Source organism: Microcebus murinus, chromosome 5 (assembly GCF_040939455.1).
Source record: "Microcebus murinus isolate Inina chromosome 5, M.murinus_Inina_mat1.0, whole genome shotgun sequence".
Taxonomy (NCBI): Eukaryota; Metazoa; Chordata; class Mammalia; order Primates; family Cheirogaleidae; genus Microcebus; species Microcebus murinus.
This window is the reverse complement of record NC_134108.1, coordinates 56,486,391-56,512,914: the sequence shown is the minus strand read 5'-3', so window position 1 is coordinate 56,512,914 and position 26,524 is coordinate 56,486,391. Positions and strand designations below refer to the sequence as shown.

At 32.3% G+C, this 26,524-nt stretch overlaps 1 protein-coding gene across 4 annotated transcripts in view; it reads right to left on the bottom strand.

The window, feature by feature from the left end:
• Positions 1-26,524, bottom strand: part of ASCC3 (activating signal cointegrator 1 complex subunit 3) — a 318,336-nt gene that overhangs the window by 150,554 nt on the left and 141,258 nt on the right. For all 4 annotated transcript variants that reach the window (XM_076003099.1, XM_012738813.3, XM_076003097.1 and 1 more), the window contains one exon: positions 16,474-16,608. In XM_076003099.1, coding sequence (XP_075859214.1) covers positions 16,474-16,608 — 135 coding nt within the window. The remainder of the gene's footprint in view (positions 1-16,473; positions 16,609-26,524) is intronic.

Here is a 26,524-nt window from a genome sequence, read left to right as displayed (position 1 = left end):
AAAGAAAAAAATTAAACAAAAATAGGCACTGGCTATTACTCACTAGAGTAGGGGTGGACAGACTATGTGCCAACAGCCTTTTTTGGTAAATACAGTTTTATTGGAACATAGCATTTAAATTTGTTATGGATTGCCTATGGCTGCTTTTGAGCTACAAAAATAGAACTGAAGGAATAGCTGTGAAAGAGAGATCATATTTCTATTTTTTTCATCTTTTTAATTTATGGTTCATAGTGGTTCAATTTTTATTTATTTATTTATTTTGAATTTCAGCATATTATGGAGGTACAAATGTTTTGGTTACATGGATTGCTTTTGTACTACTTCAGTCAAAGTTATGTGTGCTCATCACTCAGATAGTGTACCTTGTACAATTAGGTATGATTTCACCCATCTCCTCTTCCCCCCATCCACCTGCATGATTTCTATTGAGTTTTATCTCCATCTGTGTATGTGAGTACTGATCAGTTAGTTCCAATTTACTATTTATTATCTGGCCTTTAAGTAAAAAAAGCTGTACACAAGCAAAAACTCAAAATTAGTAACATAAAAAAGAAAGTACAATTTAAAAGAATATGAAAGGAATACACTACAATTTAAAAGAATCAGAAAAGAGTATTTTATAAAATTCAATGCATTATACTTTAAAAACTGTTTGGAATGGATGATTTTCTAGGAAAACATTTTTAGTAAGTAATGGAAAATTGTGAAAACACTAAAGAAAACTTAAGTAATCTAACAGCTGGGCTTTCAAATTTTTAAAGACAAATTAATTCTAATGCTGTTAAGGGACCCCAGAGAACAGATATTTAATAGAATGCTCAAAATTAATTTTACAGAGCAATGTAATGGCACTGATATTAAAACCTAACAAAGCAGAAAAATGAATACAGTAGAGAAATCTCTCTTATAAATATTAATGCAAATAGTAAAGAATTTTAGAAAACAGATTTCATCAATGCACTAAAAAATTACATCTCAACTAAGTACAATTCAACCTTAGAATGCAAAGGCATTAAACTTATTAATATACATATATTAATATGTTGACTCAAGTCAAAAAAGAAAGAACATATGATCATGTCCACACACTGAAATTTGACAAAAGGCTACATTCAGTCCTGATGAATAGTTAAAATTAAACACAAGAAAATAATAAAAGATATAAATACTGGAAAGGAAGAGATAAAATTAATTATAGATGAAACAAACATTTATTTAGAAAACCAAGGACTGACTAAAAACTACTCACTAAAATAACAGAACAATTCAGAAAGATGGTAGTTTTGAAGATTAATATTTAAAAAGCCTCTCTCTATATACACAGTAACTTGTTAGAAAATAAAAGTGAAAAAAAATTATATTAATAACAAACAAGAGACAGGCAGCATCTATATAAGGATAGTTTTAAAATATGCTGAAGGATATTCAAGAAATGAAATGATAATGCTTTGCTTTTGCAATGGGAAAACTTGACTTGGTCAAAATATCAATTCTCATTAACTTAATCTATAAAATCAATGCACTAATTCAACTAAAATATGAATATGATTTCTTGGAGGTGATATTAAAATTCATCCTGAAAAATATACTTGAAAATATATACAGGAAAAAATTTTACAATTGAAGAATAAATACCTGTCCCTACCAGTTATTAAGAATATTATAAAAACATAATAAGTAAAAGTTTGATACAAAAGAAGGAACAGCAAAGATCAATGACACAAAAAAGAAAGCTCAGTAGACTCACAAAAATATGAGAATTTTGTATATTATATTAAATTTTAAAATCAATAGATAAAACAACAGGTATTTAGAAAAAAGATGAAAGGCCCATTACTATCTGGAATAAATTCCAGATACATCAAGTATTTAATAATAAAAATAAAATAAATGATTTAAAGAAATCATGAAGTAGGTATATAATCCTTTATATGTAAGACATAATGCCCAGAGACCATAAATAAATTAATAGAATTTCTATATGGTAAAAATACTTGTAAACAAATAAAATAAAAATCAAATGTTAACTAGACAAAATGTCTGTAACATATGTTATTACGTGCAATTTAATACATAATGGAATAAGCACATGAACAGTCTACAGAATAGGAAATACAAATGGCCAACAGGGAAAATGTTCAGTTTCACTACTATTTAAAGAAATGCCAATTAAAATAATAATAAAGTGCCATTTTTTACATAGTAATCTGGCATAAACTTAAAAACTTTGACATTGCCCAGTGCTGGCAAAGTTACATGGGAGGAAATATAGTTGTCTTTTGCTATCCATGGGGAATTGGTTCCAGGATCTACTGTACCACCCTCCATGTACACCAAAATCCATGGATGCTCAAGTCCCTTATATGAAATGGCATAGTATTTGCATATAACCTATGCACATCCTCCTGCAAACTTTAAATCTCTCTAGATTACTTAAGCATCCAATACAATGTAAATGCTGTATAGTTATTGAACTGTATTATTTACAGAATAAGAAAAAAAACCTCTGTATATGTCTACTACAGATGCAACCATCCATTTTTTTCCACCATATATTTTCCATCCATGATTGGTTGAATCTATGGATGTAGAAAACATGGATATGGAGGGCCGTCTGTAACTGTTTGATTAAGTGTAAATCGAAACAATTTCTGTAGTAGGATATTTGGACCATTTACCAAAATTTTAAATACATGTTGTACTACATGTTGAATAAATTCCACTGCTAGGAGTTTTCACAATGCATACTGTTGCAGGAGTACAAGCAAGAATGTTTATGAAAGCACTGTTAATAGTAAAAAATAACTGGAAACAATGAAAATATCCCTCAACAAAGGACTAGGTAAATGAATTATTATAACGTCCACATTGTGACATACTTTACAGTTGTTAAAATAATGAATCAATCTCTGTTGATTTGGAAAGATCTCCATTATATATTATTAAATGAAAAAAAAAAAGAGCCAAAAATTGTTTATAACATGATGCAATTTTGTTTCAAACTAAAACATACATGTGCAAACATGCAAACACACACAGTGGTAGTTGTGCAAATATTTCATCAAAAGAAATATAAGAAACTTTTAAAGGGAAGTTTCATTTGGAGAAATGAATAGAGAAGAGTTGGTTAAGACCATGAATTATGGAGCTAAACTTATTTATTACAAGATGCCTGTTGCTTTCTGAAGTATCAGAAAGAACACTGCTTTTTCCACTTGTCTCTTCTAGAGCTAGTGCTACATGGAATCCAGCCTTTGCTATTTTCTGAATGGCTGCAGAGATATTATTTACCTCATTCAAATTCTCTGAACAGAGCATTGGATTCTCCAAGGAAGCCGTTTCAGATCCAATACTATACTCACTAAAGTGTTTCTACACATGGAAATTCAGCACAGAAAACACCAGGTGTGAAAAAGTAAAGGAAGTCGGGTATGTAGTTTAAGAATTATATTAGCTTGGTTTTCTCTGACTTTATCTTTCCACTCTTCACAAGTGAACTTCCCTCATAGGGCTTTATAGTCAGTAAAATTAGAATGGAATGGGCAACTGATGAAAATAATCCATTAGCACACAGAGGGCACTATATTCTTTTCCCCTAGTGAAAACATACAGAACTTCCTTCTATGACCTTACATATCTTTTTTTCTACCCATGAGATGGAAAATAGATGTGAACACTTTTACAAATAAGGTTAAAATGTAATGGGTTCCTAAAGTTGACTTCTAAATTAACACATATGTGTGATTAAATAACATAGCTTTTTATAAAACGAGTGAGAACAAGCAATCGAGTAGATTAAAGAAAAACAAATTGGTTTTCTTTTAAGCCATAAGACCAAAGAATAGATAAAAAGCAACAAAAGAACTTCACTTTGGGCACAAACCCCTGATGAACTAGCATGCTAAAACTGCATAAATAATTTATCATGAACTTTGTAAGTCTTCTGAGGTAATTTATCTTGGTATGGTATGCTTTCATGTGAATAATTTTACATCCGTTCAACTGAAAGAAATAACTCAACTGCCATTATAAGAACTAAAATTTAACCAAGAAGAGGCAAATATTATCCCCAAATGATATCATTCTTTTCCACAATCATTAGTGAGTATGCGTTACCAATGGTAGAAAAAAATATTATAAAATCCTCATCTCTGATAAGTACTATTTTTAATTATTCAATGTTTATAAAGTTCATCAGCACAAGAAGGTAGAATTGTGTTATCACTAAAGAACTTGCTTAGATTGTCAGAAGCATAAACCAATATCTGGCTTCTCTTTTGACAAATAGATCAACTAAACCAGAGGTTTAGATCAACTAAACCAGAGGTTCTAAATCAAGATATGATCAAGATGTATGAGGATCACGTTACAAATTTTTTTTTTTTTTTTATGTTACAAATTTTTGTGTTTTAGTTTCAGAGATTCTGATTCTGGTATCTAGCGTGAGAACAAGTATTGGGGAACCAAATCATCTATTATACTATTGCCCATATGATACTTGGTATTTCTTTGCTCTTGACTCAATTCCTTACTCTTTCCACTATTTTTCCACCATAGTGTATAACTCTTCAATCTACTCTCTGGACCTGCCACTTGGTGACCAGCAAACTATATCAACCTCTTCCCCCACCTTGGCTTAACTGAAACTGAAATCTCCTCTAAAAACTGTTTCTCATGTGCCCCTCTCAAGTGGTGGGAGATGATGATCTCTGCCCCATCACCATTTCCAGATGGTGAAGTACTCCCCTTTTGTAAAAATCTCCGCTGCTTTAAGGTTCAGTTTATCTGGCTATGTTACCTGTCACCAACTTTATCCAATGAAGGCTTGATATCTACGGCTTCTAGTCTTTCTCTTCACCCCAATTCCTACGATCATTGAAAATGATGACAGCATTTTCCAGGTGGATATCCAAAACTCCCACTCCTGACACCCTCATTTCCAGTGATATCTCCTCTGCCCACCTCAACTATATCAGCAATTATACTCTGGGTCCTGTCATTGACCCACAATTGTAGTTCCACCAAAATCACTAGCACAAACATCCTAATTTCTGACAAAAGCCTCCCATATTTCAAGCTTGCCCAACTATTAATAATTTTTCTAAGCCTATTCTTTATCATTAATGATACTTGCAGACCATAATTTCTCTACTTTCTTTCTATTCATCAGCAGGTAACATTCTCCCTCCTCCAACCTGGCCCTTATCCTTGGTCTTTCTCTAGCTTAGACAGCAAAATTGAATTTTTTTTTTTTTTTTTTGAGACAGAGTCTCACTTTGTTGCCCAGGCTAGAGTGAGTGCCATGGCGGCAGCCTAGCTCACAGCAACCTCAGACTCCTGGGCTCAAGCGATCCTACTGCCTCAGCCTCCCGAGTAGCTGGGACTACAGGCATGTGCCACCATGCCCGGCTAATTTTTTCTGTATGTATTAGTTGGCCAATTAATTTTCTTTCTATTTATAGTAGAGACGGGGTCTCGCTCTTGTTCAGGCTGGTTTTGAACTCCTGACCTCGAGCAATCCACCCGCCTCGGCCTCCCAGAGTGCTAGGATTACAGGCGTGAGCCACCGCGCCCGGCCAAAACTGAATATTTTAATCATATTCTTCTCCATTTCTTAACTCATCTGCCCTTCTGTCATATTCACTGGCAAAATGCCAAAATCAGATGACCTAAGACAGCTAGTACTAAAAAAAATAATAATAATACAGAATGGCAACTTGAGAACACTCTAAGTCTGTAATCACAGTCTCAACATGCCCTTAATATTAGATAGCAATTCCTAAGTGTCTTTATGGCCAGTTTGTTCTTGCATGTCTGACAATGTCTATATTAGACATTTTGTGGTTTCCACAAACTTTTGGCCACCCCATCTACTCTTGACTCTGAGACAATGACCTTAACACCCGCTTCATAGAGAAAATATAGGCTATAAGAGGAAACTCTCTCATCATCACACCATGTTCTTACAAGTCTATTTGCATCAGAACCCATCTTTTTAAACTCCCCTTCTGTTATAACAGAAGTACACCACTTCTTCCTATCTAATGAAAATCTCTCCACTTATTCTTTGGTTCCATTCCTCTTGACCTCTCTAGACTTTCATATTATCCATGGTCTCTTCTCTTTCCCAAATGTATAATCAATCAATTTTAATCCCTTTTCTCTCTCTCTCTCTCGGATTGTTCCCACAGAATATTAAGATATCACTTCACCTTGAAAAGAATATGTGTGTCTTTCAGGGTACTATTTCATATTTTTTACATACCATCCATTTTCTTTTTGTATATAAATTAACTTTTCAAAATTGCTGTCTGCACTTGAGTTTTCTATTTCTATACTTATCAGCCAACTTAACATAGTTTTTGTCCCCACATGCTAATGAAAAAGCTTTTAAATAAGGTCACCAATATCTTCCATGTTGCTAAATACAGTGAATATTTTTCAGTGCTCACATTATTTGCCACTCACAGCAGCACTCAATATAGGTGATCTCTTCCTTCTTGAAACACTCTTTTCTTGGCTTCTATATTATACTCTCTTGGGTTTACTCTAACGTCTTAAAGGCTCCCTTGTTGGCTCATCTTCTTCTATTTAATCATTAGATATTAAGAGTTCCTCAAGATATGATCCTAGGCTATTTTGCCATTCATATATACTTCCCTGGTTTCCCGTCTCCAAATCAGAATGCTCTTCTGATATACAGACTCATATATCTGTCCAGATGCTTACTCAATATCTTTAAGTATTACAAGCATCTCAAAATCAGCATGTCCAAATGAAAATCATGATCTACATGCTTCTCTCCAAACTAATTCTTCTCTACTGCTTTTTTCATATATGACTCTACTATGTACGTTGCAATGCAAGCCAGACAACTTTTCGAAGCCAGAAACTTCAACATCTTCCTTCCTTAATCTTCAATATCCCATTAGCCACCAAATCCTAGCAATTCTATTTCCCCAATGAATTTGCATCTCTAACTAATCTTCTCATCCCCCTTGCCCTGCCCACATATACAGTGATGTTTTCATAAACATAATACTGACCACGTTACTCCCTTCCTCAAACTCCTCTTATTATTGCCCATTACTTTGAAGATAAAAATACTAACTCCTTAACGTCATATACATAGCCCTCATGATCTAGTCTTTGTCCACAACATTAGACTCATGCCACATAGCCGCCATCTGCCTTTTTCTATCACTCTCTACATTTTGTTATTTTGACTTTTCCCCCATTTGCTTCAATGTGCTATTGTTTTTCTGAAGTCAACCTTTTTTAAAATGCTTGTTTGCCCTGTTTTGCTTTGTCAATTCCTATTCTTCAAATCTCAGCTTAAATGTCACTTTGTTGGTGAACATACATCATCCTCTAACACCATCAGTCTAATCAGATCCCCCAATTTTACTTTTTTCTTAACATTTTATCCCTCTTTATTATTTGTTACAAATGCAATGAAAAATCAATTACCTAATTAGTAATTAAATTATTTAATCTTTCTGTCTTTTTAGAACATAAGCTCCATAAGGGTAAAGGGGTGGCTACTTTTTCTTCCTAAAAATATTTACACTTCCAATTAAATTAAAGAATATTAATCAACACACAATATCTACTCTCACCTCTTTCTTTGAGCCTTACTGTATTGCATAGACTGGAAGGTAAAAACTATATTTCCCAGATCTTTTGTAGTCAGGGTATTAGATTTAAAAAGTCCATTCTGTTAATTAAAAGCACTCAAGCAAGATTTGGGTGATGGAAGTGAAGAGATAACCATTTTCTGCTGTTGTCATTTTCTGGCAAGCAAGATTTGGTTGAAAATTGTAACAGATATATTATACATTCAAAATTTGGTTTTCCAGTTTGTTCATGAATGTTGAAAGGCATCTATAGTAACAGCTGTGGTTTTTTAACTGCTGATCACCATCATGTAGCTGTTTCTTAAATTCAAGAGTTATAATCCTAGTCCCTGACTTCTGATCCTACCAAATTCCTAGTAAATACCTAATTTCTTGAACAAAATTCTTTTCTATTTAAAATGTATCCAGAAAGTAACATTCATAGGGTGTTAGGTAAGTGGGAGGAGGGAGGGGAATGGGTAAATTCACACCTAACAGATGTAGTGTATGGGGGATGGGCACGCTGTAGCTGTGACTCAGGCAGTACAAAGGCAACTTATATAACCAAAGCGTTTGTATCCCCATAATACTCTGAAATAAAAACATTACTATTATGTTATTTTTTAAAAACATTATGCTGATCTTGTTTCCAGTTTGAAATCACCTTAACTCTTCATGTATGTAGTCCTTTGGATTTTGAAATCATGAGACACAATAATAGTTTATGTTTACTTATTAAATAAATAAAATGTACCCAGAATAGTTTCTGTTTCCTTTACTAAATCCTGAAACAGCATGTGTCTACCTCAACCCACTATAAACAGGTTGATAGCAGTTTGTCTTGATACCTATTGATCTATTACAGTGATTGGTAACTAGCTTACACTCAGTAAATATTTGCTGAGTGACTATCACCAAAAAAAATCTGAGGTTCATGTGTATACAATCAACTCACAATGACCCAAACTAAGGTAATCCCCATAACTAATTTCCACATGTCATTCTTGCAGTGTTAATTATGCATTTTAACTTGGGAGAAAGGACATATAATTTGCTCTCTTCTATGTTACATCCCTAAAAGGTGCTCTTGGTTTCCCCATGGGCTGCTCTGATTATTATTAGAGCACAATTTTATAGAAACAAGTTAGCATTCCAGAGAGAGCACCCTGATTAGCAAATTAAATTAAAGCTTTAGAACAACAAAAAATAATACTGAATTGTAAAAGGCAATAAGAAGGTTGGTGGAAAAATCAGTAACAGCTGCAACAGACTAGTTAATATCTACATCTTTATATGTCCACTTGTTAAATTCAATAATTTCATCTAAAATTGCATTTTTAAATTCATTTGGCCATCTTTAAATGTAAAAATAAAAATTAAAAAAAATCACACTGTGAAATGTATTTTGGATCTTTAAATTTCATCATTATAAATCTTTACACCCCTAGGGATTTAAGCATTATTTAATCTGATGTATTTAGGGTGCTTCCCCTACTCAAGTGTTTTCAAATAAGACAGAAACAATATTTCAATTAATATGCTTTTCTAAAATACCATGTTTCCTTAACAAGATGTATAACTTTATTATAAGAAATTTACTCTATGCTTATAAAATACCTCTTAAGGCACACGAACAAAAATTGTCTCAATCAAAATCTAGTTACCAGTAATAACAAAAGAAATAAGGATAAAATCCCAATGCTACTTACTATGTTCTTTAAAAACAGTCTCACTTATTCAAAAGGAGTAATCTGACTACACTGAAATGAATGCCTGGGCCATGAGAATGTACCCTGTTTGGGGGAAAGTGAATCCTACTTTTTAGCACTTGAATTCTGGCCATGCAACTTGGCTCTACAACAAACTTCAATAGCTTCTCACTGCATATAAAGTCTAAAAGCCCATGCATGGAATTTAATGTTTTCAATATTCTGGCCCGAACCTACATGCCTAACTCTCCAAGCACCTTATATCCCAGTGAAAAGAGAACATTCTTATTCTCCAAATATATCGAGTTTTCCTTTGCTCATGTTCTTTCTTCTCTTCTTGGAATGCCCTTTACTCTTATTGCTATCTATTGAAACATGAAACCACTGGCTTAAATTAATCTGCTTCTTTTTTTCATTTCCATTGAACTATTTGCTCTTTTCTAATATAATTTACCACTTTTTGTGCACTCCCATGTACTTGCTCTCTAATATGTGTGTGTGTGTGTGTGTGTGTGTGTGTGTGTGTGTGTGTGTGTGTGTGTGTGTGTGTATTTCTGAATCTTCTGTATCTTAAAAGGCAGAGACTTGGCTTTATTCAGTCACTTATCATTTATAGTGGTACTTGAGACATGTGATTAATTCAATTAAAACTGACATGTTAGTTTAGAATTGAATGTCTTTTATACAGTCTAAAATAATTATTCTTAAAAGGTATATAATCTATAATTGAATTGTCCACTTTACTATAAAGTTTCCCTACTGTTAGATATATGTGTGGTTTGTATTTTTCCTTTCCTTATAAATAATGTGTTGAAATAAAAATTGTGGGTTATACTAACTTTTTCTTTCAGTCTTTCCTTGAAAATTCCCTGGTTTAAGATTTGAAGGTTAAAGGTCTAAAAAAAGTTTGGCTTTTAATACATATTATCAAAATGTGTTTTTAAAAAGATTGAACTAATCAACACCACAGGAAATGCAGGACTGTACCAAACATCAAATCATCTTCAGAACTGGCCATCATCGTGTATATTGGGTTTAAGAATATACAGTACCTTAATTTAGATAATTTTATCTATTAACGTTTTTCTTCCAATGTTTGTTTACCCATTTTGTTTTCTCATTTTCCTCATTTACTTACTGGAAACTACATGTCTTAGTTATTGAATTTAACAAGTGGACATACAAAGGTGTAGATAATAACTAGTCTGTTGTAGTGTTACTAATATTTCCACCAACCTTATTACCTTTTACAATTCAGTCATATTTTGTTGTTCCAAAGCTTTACTTTAATTAATTTATTTTTTATTTCAGAATATTATGGGGGTACAAATGTTTTGGTTACATGGATTGCTTTTGTTCTGCTTCAGTGAAAGTTGTAAGTGTGCCCATCACCCAGACAGTGAACACTGTACCTGTTAGATATGATTTCACTCATCCCCTCTTCACCCCACCCTCCTGCATGATTTCCGTTGAGTTGAACTTCCATCTGTGCGCACGAATGATGACTGGCTAGTTCCAATGTAACAGTGAGTACAAGTGGTGTTTGTTTTTCCATTCTTGAGATATTTCACTTAGGAAGATAGTCTTCTGTTCTACCCAGATTGTTGCAAAAGGTATTAATTCATTTTTTATGGCTGAGTAGTACTCCATGGTGTACATACACCATATTTTATTAACCCACTCACGAACTGATGGGTACTTGGGTTGATTCCACATCTTTGCGATTGTAAATTTTGCTGCAAGAAACATTCAAGTACAGGTGTCTTCTTGACAAAAGATTTCATTTCCTGTTGATAAATACCCAGTGGTGGGATTGTTAGATTGAATGGTAGGTCTACTTTTAGTTCTTTGAGGAATCTCCAAACTGTTTTCCATAGAGGTTGTACTAATTTGTAGTCCCACCAAAAGTGTATAAGTGGTCCTTTCTTTCTACATCCATATCAGCATCTATTGTTTTTGGACTTTTTACTAAAAGCCATTCTAGGTGATATTTATTGTGGTTTTAATTTGCATTTCCCTGATGATTAGTGACTTGGAGCATTTTTTCATGTTTATTGGCCATTTGTGTATCTTCTTTTGAAAAGCTTCTGTTTATGTCTTTTGCCCACTTTTTAATTGGGCTTTTTTTCTTTTTTCTTGCTGATTTGAGTTCTTTGTAGATTCTAGATATTGGCTCTTTATTAGATGTATAGTTTGCGAATATTTTCTCTCATTCTGCAGGTTTATTTGCTCTGTTGATTACTTCCTTAGCTGTGCAGAAGCTTTTTGGTTTAATCAAAATCTCATTTATTAATTTTTGTTGTTGCTGTAATTACCCTTAGGGTTTTCTTCATAAATTCTTTGCCTATGCCCATATCTAGAAGAGTTTTCCAAAATTTTCTTCTAGTATTCTTATGGTTTCATGCTTTAAATTTAAGTCTTTTATCCATCTTGAATTAGTTTTTGTGAGTGGTGAGAGATGGGGGTCCTGTTTCATTCTTCTGCATGGGGCTATCCAATTTTCTCAGCCCCATTTATTTAACAGGACTTCTGTTCCACAGTGGATATTGTTGTCTGCTTTGTCAAAGATCAGTTGGCTGTATATGAATAGTTTTATATCTGGATTGTCCATTCAGTTCTATTGGTCTATGTCTCTATTTCTGTGCCAGTACCATGCTATTTTGGTTACTACAGCCTAGTACTATAGCTTAAAGTCTGGTAAAGTGATGCTTCCAGATTCGTTCCTTTTGCTTAAGGTTGCTTTGGCTATTTGGGCTCTTTTCTGGTTCCAAACGAAGCATAGAATTATTTTTTCTACATCTGGCAAAAATGATGTTGGTATTTTAATGGGGACTGCATTGAATCTGTAAATCACTTTGGGTATTGTGGACATTTTAACAATGTTGATTCTACTGATCCATCAGCATGATACATTTTTCCATTAACACTATAATCTAGGACTAGAATATTTAAATAAAGCCTGTTAAAAATCTTTGTCCCATAGCAACCCAATTCACAATTACAAAGATATGGACACAATCCAAGTGCCCATAAATACATGAATGGATTAATAAAATGTGGTGTATATATACCATGGAGTTCTACTCAGCCACAAAACATAGCAATATAGCATCTCTTGTATTATTCTGGATAGAGCTGGAACTCATTCTACTAAGGGAAGTAACCCAAGAATGGAAAAACAAGCATCATATGTACTCACCATCAAATTGGTTTTAACTGATCAACATATAGTAATAACATTCATAGGGTGTTGGCAGGTGGAAGGAGGGAGGAAGGGATAATATTCACACCTAATGGGTACAGTGTGCACCATTTCGGGGATAGACATACTTGAAGCTCTCACTTGGATGGGGGAAGGGCAATATATGTAACCTAAACATTTGTACTCCCATAACATGCTGAAATTAAAAAAAAAAAAATTGTCTCTAAAAGAAAATCGATTTGACTGAGATCTTGGTGAAACAAAATCTGAAGATTCTAACTGAAATAATCATTTAACTGAAAATTAAAATCATAGTTAAAAACAATGGCTTAATAATCAAAATATCTGCATCCCGAAAGATAACTTACTTCTGTAAATACAAGTTGCTATTATTCCTTGAGGTATACTCTATTTTTCAGAAAACAGTGGTTTCTTAAGATAGTATCTTTGTGGGGAAGAATAAAAAAGTAATAGTATGCTGGGTAAATCAGGAAAATTTTATCCATATTGTTTGTTATCCTTTTACTATTTTTAAATTTAGTTATTAGAATATCTCTTCTAAAAATAGATTTCTATGATGTGATAGGTAAAGTCTAATTATTTTTCAGTTTCCAAAATAATTTCATACATCAATTTGTTTCTCATAGTAAATCACTAGGATATTTAATCCATTATTATTCCATTTGATAGAAGAGAAAGTAAGTTTCAGAAATGCCTATTAATAGATGTCTAAGGCTACAAGATTTCTAGAGGTGAAGTCACAACTAGAGCTTTTTGATACCAGGCTTTCTTGCTTTGGGCATCATTTGTAATTCCAGAGACATCCCCTTACACAGGGGGAAATCAACCCCAAGCTCCATCTATAGCCTAAGCTACTCTTGGGACATTTCATTTTCCTTTCCCTACCTTCTTGTTTCAGTGGACAATTTGGAAATATAGGTGGTTTTTCATTTGGGGGTGACTCTGACATTAAAGATGAGAATAGTATGAGAAGTCCTGAGGTGTAATTGTTACTGGAGAGAAAAGAGTCCTTTTGAGTTCTAGCTAAGGCACTAAGAAATAGCCTTCCTACATTCTCTCTCTCTCTCTTTCTGACACACACACACAGATAAAAAGAGGACTTTCTTAATGGAGTTTTACTATTTATACAAATAAATAATGTTATATTGTATTGAATAATACTGTAAAGAAGTGCTTCTAAAAATCTTATTTAGTAAGTCAGGAACTGAGATAGTTCCATTAAATGCTTAGGGGTAAATTATCATTGTGGCACGGTAGGGATTTAGCTGTATAACAGGAGTCATGAGGCTAAATTTCCATGTACTACCATAACAAAGTTACCTTCTAATTTAATTTTAATGTTTTGAGTACTTAATTTCCCATTTTTCAAAAACATGGTAAGAAATATCTCCTACCATCATGATAATAGCTTCCTTGGAATTGCTAGAATGTTAATACCATTCAAATTCAAAAAGTACTTTAAGAAATAAGAAGAAATATAGTACTAGCACTAGAAGAATAATCTTAAATTCTGGAGCTTTGAGAACATATTCTGAAAGATTGCCTTATCTTTTGTTATAATATGTACTATAGAGGGACCCACATTCTAAAATACCTTTTAGGAGAAGTGAGGGATATAGTTAGGTTGAAGAAATGATTTTCATTTAATTAAAAAAAAAAGACTCAAAAAAGTCCCAGATTAGATTTGATCCATTTGCTTTTGAACAAATAGATCAGAGTATAGTCAAAAGGGTAGATTTGGGAGTCAGAGTGGTTCAAATAATGGCTCTACGACTTGTTATACAGGAGTCTCGGAAAATTATTTACTACCTCAGTTTCAGTTTCCTTATCTGTAAAATGGGGATAAGAATCTTAATAAGACAGAATAGTGGCACAGATCAAATAAGAAAATTAAAGTGAAAATATCTATCATAATGTCTATCTCAATCTCAGAGGAATAAAAGTGAAAAAAAGTAATTTGAGGGTGCCTACTATGAGACAAATACAATATTAAAGGCTGAGAATATAATGGTGACTAGATCAATGTTCCTTGAAAACATGTACTTAATAAATGTGTGTGCAATTCATTCTTGTTAAAAAAACTCCAATAATAGTTGGATCAGGATAAAAATCAAGTATAATAAAAATTTTAAAAACATAATAATAATGACTAAAGATTTTCCAGACTATTCAGTTGTATTAAAATTTTCCATTTCTCCATATTATTTCTTTTTAAGCATAGTGATCTGTCAATTTGTGTTTGGTGACACTGCTAATGTCTAAATAGACACCATTTGAAAATGTCTCTCTCTCTATTACTTCTATCTGCTTTATCATATTTCATGCTATATTTTAATTATTTACATACATGCTATATTAAAGAATAGTACAAACTACATAATAGGTTGTTGTAAGAACTGAATAAGTTACATAAAGCAATAAAAATAATGGACAACACTAGTAAATACTCAATAAATGTTAAACATTATTATAACTAAATATTATTTAAAATATTATTAGTATTATTTAAAATACCAATAGTTCTCAGAGTTGAGAGGCTGAAGTAACCAGAAATCCACAAGGTGGCTCTCAAGGCTTGGCTTTTAAACGAAATAGAATTGTTTTACATTTCCAAAGAAATAAAACAAGACTTATAAATACCAACCTGACTTTCCAAAGACTCCCATAAATTCATGATTAATAAATAAATCAAAGAACAAAAGGCTGTATAATAAATATTATATAATAAAAAATTTATAAAGTGAAAAATATGAAGAAAATGAATCAATTTTGTAGTTTAAATTGAAAGAGAATCTGATGTTCAAAACACTGGCATTAGCTTACCACAGTCAGAACTTAAAATATCAATATAAAATGGTGAAATTTACAGGGCTGTCCTGACAATTAAATATATTTCACTAGGATAATAAATGTGAAAGTACATAGCCCAGTGTCAGGTAGCTAGCAGCTGTTCAGTAAAACAACCAGCTAGACAATCAAACATAAGTTAAATCTGATGATAAAAATGTTGAGGTTACTATCATTTTATGCCAGTAAATTTTTTCTTTCAAAATTTATTTTCATAGCTTTAAAAGGGGTTAGCATTACCTGTTCTACAGAAAGACAGAGAGTAACTTATAGTCCCTGTCACTACTCAGTTCTTCTCTGGTATGCAGCCATAGAAAATAAAGAAATGAGTTTGGCTGGGTTCTAAAAAAAACTTTCATTATAAAACAAGTGGCTTTGGCTCTCAGGCCATAGTTTTGCCCTATCTTGATCTAAATCATTATCTAATATAATTAAATAGAACCCAACGTAAATCTTAAGATACTATCAATACTCCAATTACCTAGAGCAGTGCTTCTTACACTGTAATGCGCATGATAAAATCACCTGAACTGTGAATTCTGATTTAGTAAATCTGAGGTGGGGCCTGAAGTTCTGCTTTTCTAACAAAGATGCAGGCGATTCCAAGACTTTTTGGTCCTTTGAGCATATATACACTGAGTAATAAGACAGTTGTTTTTAAATTTTTTGGTCTCAGGATTCCTTTACATTCTTAAAAAGAGCTTTTGTTTATTTAAGCTATCTTAGGAATTAAAACTGAGAAATTTAAAAAATATTTATTATTTCTTTAAAAGAACAATAAGGAACCCATTAGATGTTAACATATTATATGAAATTTAAATGCATTTTATATTTTAACTATATTTTAAAGAGAAGGACTAAGTACTTCAATTATAACCATATGGAAAGAAATGATAAGTAAACACATCATGAAGAGGAACCTTTTAAAAGATCATTAAGTAAAGAAAAATGTTAAGATTATAACATGATAAATTAAAATTAACTTCTTGGAAATTAAGACTGTGAATCGTTCATATATAAAATATCTGGTATATATGCTTTAGTTCTTGTCTTCTTGATGTCATTTGTTCCCTACCTGTTTTTCTGCATGTCCATATTCAGGTCCTTGGGTAGGTAAAAAACAGGAAATTTGGCCACAATTTTTTGCTCTTTCTATTAGAAACATAGCTGTTCTTACAGTGGCATTTCGAGCATGTACAAACACCATCACCTGAAATAAAAAAAGGAGTTTATTCAATATTCCAATTCATTAAATTATAGGTTAATACTAGCTTGAAAATCATCCCATACAAACAACTAGTACATTTTTAAAACAAAATTCCTGATTTATGAATTCTCCAACATCTCCTTATTTTAGAATAAAGTATATATAGGAAAAAGGAAAGTTAAAAAAATTAATAACATGGTTTTATTTATTGCTAGCTTATAAGTTGGAAGAAATTAGAACTGAAATTAATAGCTTTTATGAAACTTGGAGTTTAATTTGTGTTTCTCTTTTGGAGGCATGATTATCACAATCATTTATTTAGGGACAGAGTATAAAAATGTACAGGAGCCTTATTTCTCCTTGGAAGATTACTACATTCAATGAAATCTGAAGTATAATAAAGACATTTAAAGAAATTGAAAACAATGAAGAACACTCTTCCTTGGACAAAATCATGTCTAAAAACAATCACTTAAAGAGTTTAGGGGACTGCTAAATATGAAATGCTTCTACAGAAATATCTAGAATTTTTCATTGCGATGGATCTTCCTGTGGAATTATTCAGAGGGCCTGCAGAAATCTGAATTAGGGAGAAAGCATGTGTCTGGATGCTTTGTTAAGGAGAATTGAGGGGCAAATGTACTTTCAGGGACAGTCATCAGGTAGAGTGTGAACAGAAGTGAAGTAAATAAAATAAGGGAGTGACAAGCAGTTTGGTGTTATTTGCAGGCTACACATTAAGGATATTCAAGCAATTGTGTCTAGTCAGAGAATTGATAGGTTCATGTGAGCTGACCTATGTAAAAGAGAAGATCATTTTGAGGACTAACAAAAGTGAAAAAGGGAATGAAGCCTGAGACATGACCAGAAAGAACACAGTGTGACACAGGTATCTATACCTCTATGCTGGAATTTATAGAGATATCTATATGTTTAACCCATAGTAATGGTATGTCTATAAACTTGTCAAAGAAAATGTTTTACATATGGGATGCTGATTAAAATTCATAGTAGAGTAAAATCTCAGACAACAATCATTCAATAAACTGGAATGCTTAAATAACTAATATTCTTTTAGAGTACATTCAAAAAGGAGAGCAGATGATTGGGGGAAGATGAGAAATTCCTCAAAGAAAAAAATTTCCAAAGACGTTTAGAAAGGGGGGAAAATCATTGTAAATAAGTAATCTGGAGAATTTAATAACTTAATCATAGTCACCAGGGCATAAAGCTTGAGATTTCATACTTTATCAAAGCTCTAACTTTACTTGCTGCTCCCAATGTGTTTTGAAAAGAAATATAATCATAACAATATTTTAAAAGAGTACACTAATAGAATTTATTCCAGAAAGTTTTACAGGTACTGGGAAATTTCTTGTTTTCCTTATTTTTCAACTAAAGAAAACAAATCTGATTTTGATAGGCTTTCTAGCTTTCCTAGGGAAGTTTCTTTATCTCATGGGATATCAAGAGACTGCCATTTGGGCTCAAATTGTGGTATTTTCATAATTACTGATATAACATGTTCAATACTAAGTAAGATAGAAAATTCTATTAACCATAACATCCTATGGAAGCTTCACCAGTTTAGAATCTGTCAAATGCTACTGTGCTGTCCCTTGCAAAAGGTAGGAACATTTCAATTGTGAATTTATTTTTAAAGGGCAAGGCAGATTTTTTTCTCTTATATAAAAATAAATGTTATCACCCACAAAACCTCATCGCCCAACACTGAATTTTAAGAAAATCTGAATTAAATGAAGTTACTCATTATTTTGTTAACATATTTATTCATTTATATGTTTCTGGGCATGTAGTCACTACCAAGCCCTGAGGAAACTGCCATGAAAAAGAGACAAAATCTTTGCCCTCATGGAACCGAGAATCTAGCATGATGGATTAAATAAGTACAAAATATTTTTTACTTAATAAATATTTACTGGCCATGTATGTGTAAAATACTGTTAAAAGATATCAAAATAGACATGTTCCCTCTCATGAAAAACCTATAAAATTTGAGAAAGATAAAACTGCCCACATTATTTAGGCATCTGAACCAATGAGAGGATGGAGTATGAACAACATGGGAACTCGAAACATGGAGCCAGTGGGTTTCTTTCATTCATCCATCGAATTACTATGCAGTATTTACAGTATATACTGCATAAATATAGGCTGCCCACTGTACCAGTTGTTTTACTTCAAATCCAACAAAAACCCAAACTGGAATAGGTGTGTTGGGCTTAGTAAGAATATCTCAGGGTGGGGTCTAGCAATTGAATTACTAACAACTACTCAGATGACTACTGCACTATTATGTGAAATTAGTTAATAATTACCACGAATTTAATTTTTCCTCTCCTAAGTTGAAAGATTAAAAGGTAAAATAAATAAAACCAACCAGTACAAAGCTGTTAATAAAAACCTAATAACATCTCTCTATCTCTATATATGAAATATCAGGAAATTTTAGGGTCTTTTATATAATCAGTATAGGCTCAAGATCATTTTCCAGATGGGCTAGGCGGGGATTTTATAATGCAACCAGATTTTTATTCTCCATTATTCAAATGCCACATTATGTAAATCCTGTTGAAATAACAGATATGGAGAACATAAGGGACAATAAAATATGACCTAAATCTTCATTAATTATTTCTCTCTGACTTGTCAACTTTTCATTTTGCAAATTATTTTCTACTGCAGCCAAGAGAAATACTACTTACAACTTAAAGTAGCAATTTCTTTTTATTAAAGGATCCATCATGTCTTGTTCAGTAAAATAAACTCTTTTTCTTATTAAGAATTTTCTGTCTAGAGGCTCCAATAGAACACTGTAAGGTTTGGGGTCTCTATAAACATACTTGATTCTATGGTTTGTTAATTTGGTTAATTAATTTAAATAGACTCATGAAAATTATAACTAATAGAGAAGACTGTATTGTTTCATTTGGCAGACATTAACTCCAAATTAATCTTAGAAATACTTCTGGTAACTGAGCAACAATTAAATCGGCATATGTCATTAAAATAAGATTAGAATAGTAAGATTCAAGTTATAATGATGGTGAATTTAAACTGTTTTATAAAACTACTTATGCTTTTATGTGACGTTTGTTAGGCTATTCATTTAAAAAATATTTTATATACTTGTTTTTAGTTTCGAAAGCTATTTAGTTTTAATACATGATAGAACCAGCCCTGTACTTGGAAAAAAAACTGTGTAAATTTGAGTTCTGGTCCTGTTCTTTGACTTGTCAAAGAAAATGTTCTTCACATGAGATGCTTATTAAAATTAATGAAAGAGTAAAAGCTCAGATAATAATCATTTAAAAAAACTAGAATGCTTAAAGCAACTGATATTATTTCAGCGTATATTCAAAGGAAAGAACATATTATTTGAGAAAGACCAAAAATTATACTTTGGAATACTGCTAATAGCGGTGTGATTTAGAATAAATTATTTAATCTTTTCAATTCTTATTTCTACCAGAACACAGATAAAGAGTTATTGTATGTCACAGAACTACTGTAAGGATCATAGGACATAATGTAAGTGAAAACACTGCATTAAGTAATGTCTCTCAAATTTTAGAAAGCTTCAAAAGCCTAGCAGACTTGTTAAAAACACTGATTGTTGCTCCCTCCCCCACGCCCCTTCTTGATTAAGTAGGTCTGGCATAAGTCAAGACATTGCATTTCTAACAAGTTCCAAGGAGATGCTAATATTCCTGGTCCAGGAACTTCGAGTAACTCTGTCATAGCTGGTAAGTATTAGCATCATAATTAGGTTAAAAAACATAAGTGAAATCAATTTGGCCTAAAAGACTAAATGGTTAGACTAGTATATGACTGTTAGAAATTGACACCTATATATTTTTCCTCATTTACATGTATGTGCATGAAAGTGTGTATATGTATTTAACTTCACACAAAACAATTTTAAATCCTTATCTTTTAACAACCTTTGTTAAGGGGATTATGAAACATGAACTAGGAATCCAAAAAATAGGCATATTTAAGCCTGAAATATTTGAAAACAAGAGGAAGGAGGCCAGAGATTAAATCAAAATCTTAAATCAAACCTCCTTCCTAGAAAATTTTGCTAAGAATGAGAATGGAAATATCTAAAAGAGATACAATAACATAGCAGAAAAAATGTTCCAGAGAAAAATGTTGCTGAGGAATGGTGTTTCATATTATATGGTATATATGGTATTGGCTCTTTCAAGTGGTAAAGAATGAATGAGGTTATGTTCTGGTGGCTTGTGTTTCATTCTAACCACCACAGCCATCTTCCTTCCAACTCTACCTAACTCTTGTAGGGGTGAGGGGAAACTTGCCTTTCCCCCCAAAAGTTTGCTTGATCTCAAATGGCCTTTAATTGAAAATATTTTTTATACCAAGGAGTCATATATTAGGGTAAAATTTCCTGAGCTCCTTCACTTTCTTAACCTAGGTTCTTAAAGAGAATTAAGTATTTATGATCTAAATAAATAATAATTCTAAAAGTGTGTGGTACCACCAGTAGCAGCATCAGTGCCCCTTAGGAATTTGACAGAACAACAAATTCTCAGTCTCAACCTAGACCTAAGTCAGAAACTCTGTGGGGCCTAGCAATCTATTTTAACAAGCCCTCCAGGATGCATGTTAAAAATTGAAAGTCCTGCATCAAGGCATCTACTGTGAGTAAAAAATAAATTAATTATCTATTTATCTTAGCTTCTTCTCTATGTATTTAGAATGGTTCTGGCAAGTACCATCTTCAGGAGAACTGAAAAAACAATCAAATCATTTTCTGTGTTCTATGGTTTGAATGGGGAATGCCACTATAAACATATTTCAGATATACTTATTTATATAACATGAGAGCATGTAAGCACAGAATGGTTTTTGTTACTGTGATTATATTACCACATCTGTGTTACTAGGCAGATGCAATTTCAAAAGGTTTTATTCTGCATGCTGTAGATCTAAGAATCATCTATAGAGGGACACTGTGGCTGTCACTACAGAGTTCTCCATTTTTGGTCACAGTGCTAGTCAGCTAAAGATACTAATTCATTTGACACTGCTTTTCTAGTACTTCCCCTATCAAAGAACTTTCCATATTTAGTTATTTGACTTCTCAGTATTGAGCAAAGAGCCTGGCACACAGCAAATATTGAATGTATTTTAAGTAAATACAACACACTAAGCCCAATCAAACACTAGCCTACCACTGCTAATAATGGCAATATCTGCCATTTGAAAAAAAATTCTAATTTTGTCTTCTATGTAGAATAACAACATAGGGTTGTGAGAAATGAAACAATATAAACAAAGCATTTATTTAATACAACAGTGTATGGTACATAGTAAGTGATCAATAAATATGATCAGTTGCTTATTAGAGTGTAATTCTGCTTCTTTTAAAATTCAATATATTGTATTAATTTCTGACAAGGTAATGTATTTACACAGTTCAAATATCAGAAACTATAAAAGAAACTATAAAACTATAAAAAATCAGAAACTTTTTATATAGGTATTCAGTAAAAAGAATACCACCCTGCCCTCTACCCTAGTAACTGGTTACTCATAGTAACCACTATGTTTTTTGATATATCCTTTGACAGTTTATGCACATATATAAGTAATTATGAATTCATAATTTTAATACCTCTTTCATCATATGGTAGCATATTATACATACTATTCTATTCTTTCCTTTTTTCAATGAAACATATTATCTTGAAGATCTTTTCACATCAGTAGAGCTTCCTCATTTGTTTTCTTATAGTTACATAGTATTCCATTACATAGAAATACCATAATTTATTTAACCAGTCCTTGTTGGATGAACATGTATATTATTTCCAATCTTTGGTTATTAAAAGCAATGTTATAATAAATAACTGTGTACACCAATCATTTCACATGTTTTTGAATATATCTGTTAGATAAATTCATAAAAATGAAATAATTGGGTCAAAGTATGTATGACTATTCATTGAACTATATCTTTATCTTGAATATTATCTGTTCTATTATTGGGCATTATTTTTTCTTATTTATTTGTTGGTGCTCTTTGTATATGAAAGAGAGTATGCATCATCTTTTTCTGTGTTGCAAATATTTTGTCCTAGTCTATGATTTATCTTTTGACTTTGTTTATGGTATCTTGTTCAGTATAGAAACAGAAACTCTGTGGGGGTCAGAAACTCTGTGGGGCCTAGCAATCTATTTTAACAAGCCCTCCAGGATGCATGTTAAAAATTGAAAGTCCTGCATAAAGCATCTACTGTGAGTAAAAAATAAATTAATTATCTATCTATCTTAGCTTCTCCTCTATGCATTTAGAATGGTTCTGGCAAGTACCATCTTCAGGAGAACTGAAAAAACAATCAAATCATTTTCTGTGTTCTATGGTTTGAATGGGGAATGCCACCATAAACATATTTCAGATATACTTATTTATATAACATGAGAGCATGTAAGCACAGAATGGTTTTTGCTACTGTGATTATATTACCACATCTGTGTTACTAGGCAGATGCAATTTCAAAAGGTTTTATTCTGCATGCTGTAGATCCAAGAATCATCTGTAGAGTGACACTATAGTTGTCACTACAGAGTTCTCATCTTTGGTCACAGTACTAGAAACAGTTAAATAGAAACAGTTAATTTTTTTCAATATTTTTCTCTATGGCTTCTGGGAAATTTAGAGACAAGGAAGGGAAAATCGTCACAAACATATGAGGCCCCGTTTTTAGGCCCCGTTCATAAACCTACAAATGAATAACATCTCAGTTCTCCTCATATCTGTATTATAATATTCAATTAGCCTTCTTCATTAAAAAAAAAAGAAAAACAAGAAAGAAAATTTTGATAGTTATCTGATAGTTATCCTTTCAGATGCTGAAAGGATGCTTAACTTCATTAGCACTGCATGGCTCTGAAACTCCAGTGGAGGTTGTAAACAGGGATGGATCCTGCGCATGCATGCACATGCACTCGCACCCACCACACCTGCTCTCACACATATACATGTAGATGTCCATAATATACTGCTAAGTGAAAAAATATCAAATTTGTACATTTTGTGCATATTTGATTAACCTGTGTTTCCCTCGTTAGATTATATAAACAACACTAATGCAGGGAGTTTCTGCTTTTTACCTTTAGCATAATCTCTGGTACACACTGAGTTTCAGTAAATATTTGCTGAATATTGCCAGTATTGCTTTAGTTTAGTCTTAAAAACCACCTCCATTCTGTTCAATACCTAGAATTAAGACTGATGACCCAGATATAGTTCACATGTCAAAAGAGAATGTAGGAATGTCTAAATTTGGGACTCTACCCATCTCTTACCTTAACAAGGGAAATGGATTACAGAAAGAGAACCCATATCATAAAACACTCTCAGTAATTTATAAGTTTATGAGTCTAGAAATCTATTTTCATTTTTAAATTTCAGACTACATATAAGTATTAATTCTAAAATGTTTATATAGACACAATACACGTACTTGAAAGTTTTAAGAAACATATATTGAAGCCAATCTTCCTATAATAATTAATTTAATAATGAAGAAAAATACCACATCAGTTCTAAAAATCCAAGCACCCTGGATTCATGCTTTGCCAAAGATATTTTCAAATAACCACAATTTTAATGTTGTGACACAGTGACCCAAACTACAATAACTGATCTCAGTTAGTCCCCACAGTATAAACATGGATCCATTTTAGTGTTAATTCTAGGTAAATGGAACAAATAATCCTCCAATACATTACAGTATCTATCACGCACAGAAAAATATTTTACTGACCTTCAAGATAGTCCAAATTTCATTTATATTTGTTATTGACAGGCCCAAAATAGCAGCCTCTATTCTGTAGAGCAAATTAAGCAAGACCAGCTAGTCTATTACTATGCAAATAAAATTCATTAGTGAACTAACAATCTCATTTGTATAGATGCCACTGGGCTAGAAGGCCTATTATTTTTGGATATTATAAGATGTCTGGATTGAATCTAATTTCAGTAAAATAACAACGTAAAATGTATTTTTAAGACTTCTATCAGTATTTTCCATTTTTCTTAGACAATAATCACTATAATTCTTAAACACTGAACTGTTTGTTTAATAGTCTCAAGTGACATACTTAAGGTGATTCTTTTTAGAAGAATAATCTTTTTTTTTTTAATTACTTGGGCAAAAGAGATCCTACTAAGCTAATATACTGTAAATCATCTTTACTAGCTAGACTAATTAATACTGCATTGCTATAAAAACAAAATCATAAAATTGTAATTCCTCTTACATGGGCTCTTGACTGTCAATTTTTTAGGCCCCATTCATAAACCTACAAATGAATAACATCTCAGTTCTCCTCATATCTGTATTATAATATTCAATTAGCCTTCTTCATTAAAAAAAAAAGAAAAACAAGAAAGAAAATTTTGATAGTTATCTGTAAACCCACAGTTGAGACAATTATACCACACTTAACAACAAAAGGCACTTTGCCATTTGACTATTCAGTCATTACAATTTATTTGGCTTTCTCCACATGATTTCAAAAATAACAGCTGCAAGACAAGGCAAATCAGATACTATAGTAAAAAAAAAAGAGATCTGGGTTCAAAATTAAGATAAAAGACTATTGGATACAGAATACAATGGAGGTAAAGTTAGAAAACATTTTTCTTTCTCCAGATTTTTAAAAAAATAGTCTACTATCTTACTGAGATGGTTTGGTAGATTACACTGTATGTTCTTTCCTGATACTTTGGGGTCTTACTGGAAAATAATCCTCTCTGAAGTTCTTGGTGCTCCTACATGGCCAGGGCCTTCTGAGTAATGAAAACTAAAGTGCTTAAAAGAGAGAATGACTCCACTTCATCAGAGCTATTTTTTCCAAGACTAAGTCCCTAGAGACTTTTCTTATCTCCCAAGGAGCCAATTGCTTACATTCCAGGATATAGGCCTTTCCTTTCTTCCTCAGGAGAGAATCTGTTTACATTCCAGGGTAAAGTCCTTGGGTGGATCAGGTGGTCTATTTTTATCTTCCTTCTCTCTCTCCCCAGAGAGGAAGATGCACAGATGTGCCCATAGTTCCTATAGAAACTCAAAGTTTCATAATTTTGGAGCTCCTCTCTATGGTGCAACCCATGCACATACACTAGCTGGCTCTTACCGTGCTGTCCAGTGAAGAATTAGGGAAAAGCAATAGTTTGTCCTCTGACCCAGGTGTCTCATGTTTGTATGTGTATAAAATGTATGATGAAGTTAGCCTGTGGTAGGCTAACGTTTAGTATGTAAGTAGGTCAATTATCTTATAGCCTTCACAGTTTCAGACTTAACAGGTCTCTGACTATATTTCTGGAGCAGTCACTAACTTGCTGTGCAATTTGGAAATGTCCACTTTATTTGCCATAATACAGTTATAGCTATACTTCTCAACTACTCATTTATAAAACCAAGAAAAAATGAAGACCTAAGATTATTATGCTGTTCTCTTAAAAACATAATTCTATTTTACAATATTAAATACAGACACATAATTTCTTTCTTCCCACCCTACTCACTAAAATATGCTACTATGAAAACAGAAATCGATTAAAAACTATAGATACAGATAAGTTACTACAAATCTACAAGGGTTAATTATATTTGAATATTTAGTTCCCTTTTTTTCATATCGAGAAAATACATAGATAACTGTATCAAATTTCCTTGGGACATAACATTTTATACTCAGCTTTAATAAAAAATACTGTTTGTTCAATATGATCAAAGAATTTCTATAAAAATATAGTCAACAATTACCTATGGTGATAACTAAACTTATTAAATATATCTATCAACTACTTACGTCCAAATATCAGCTGGAAACCAGCTAATAAAGAGATTCAATATATGATTTT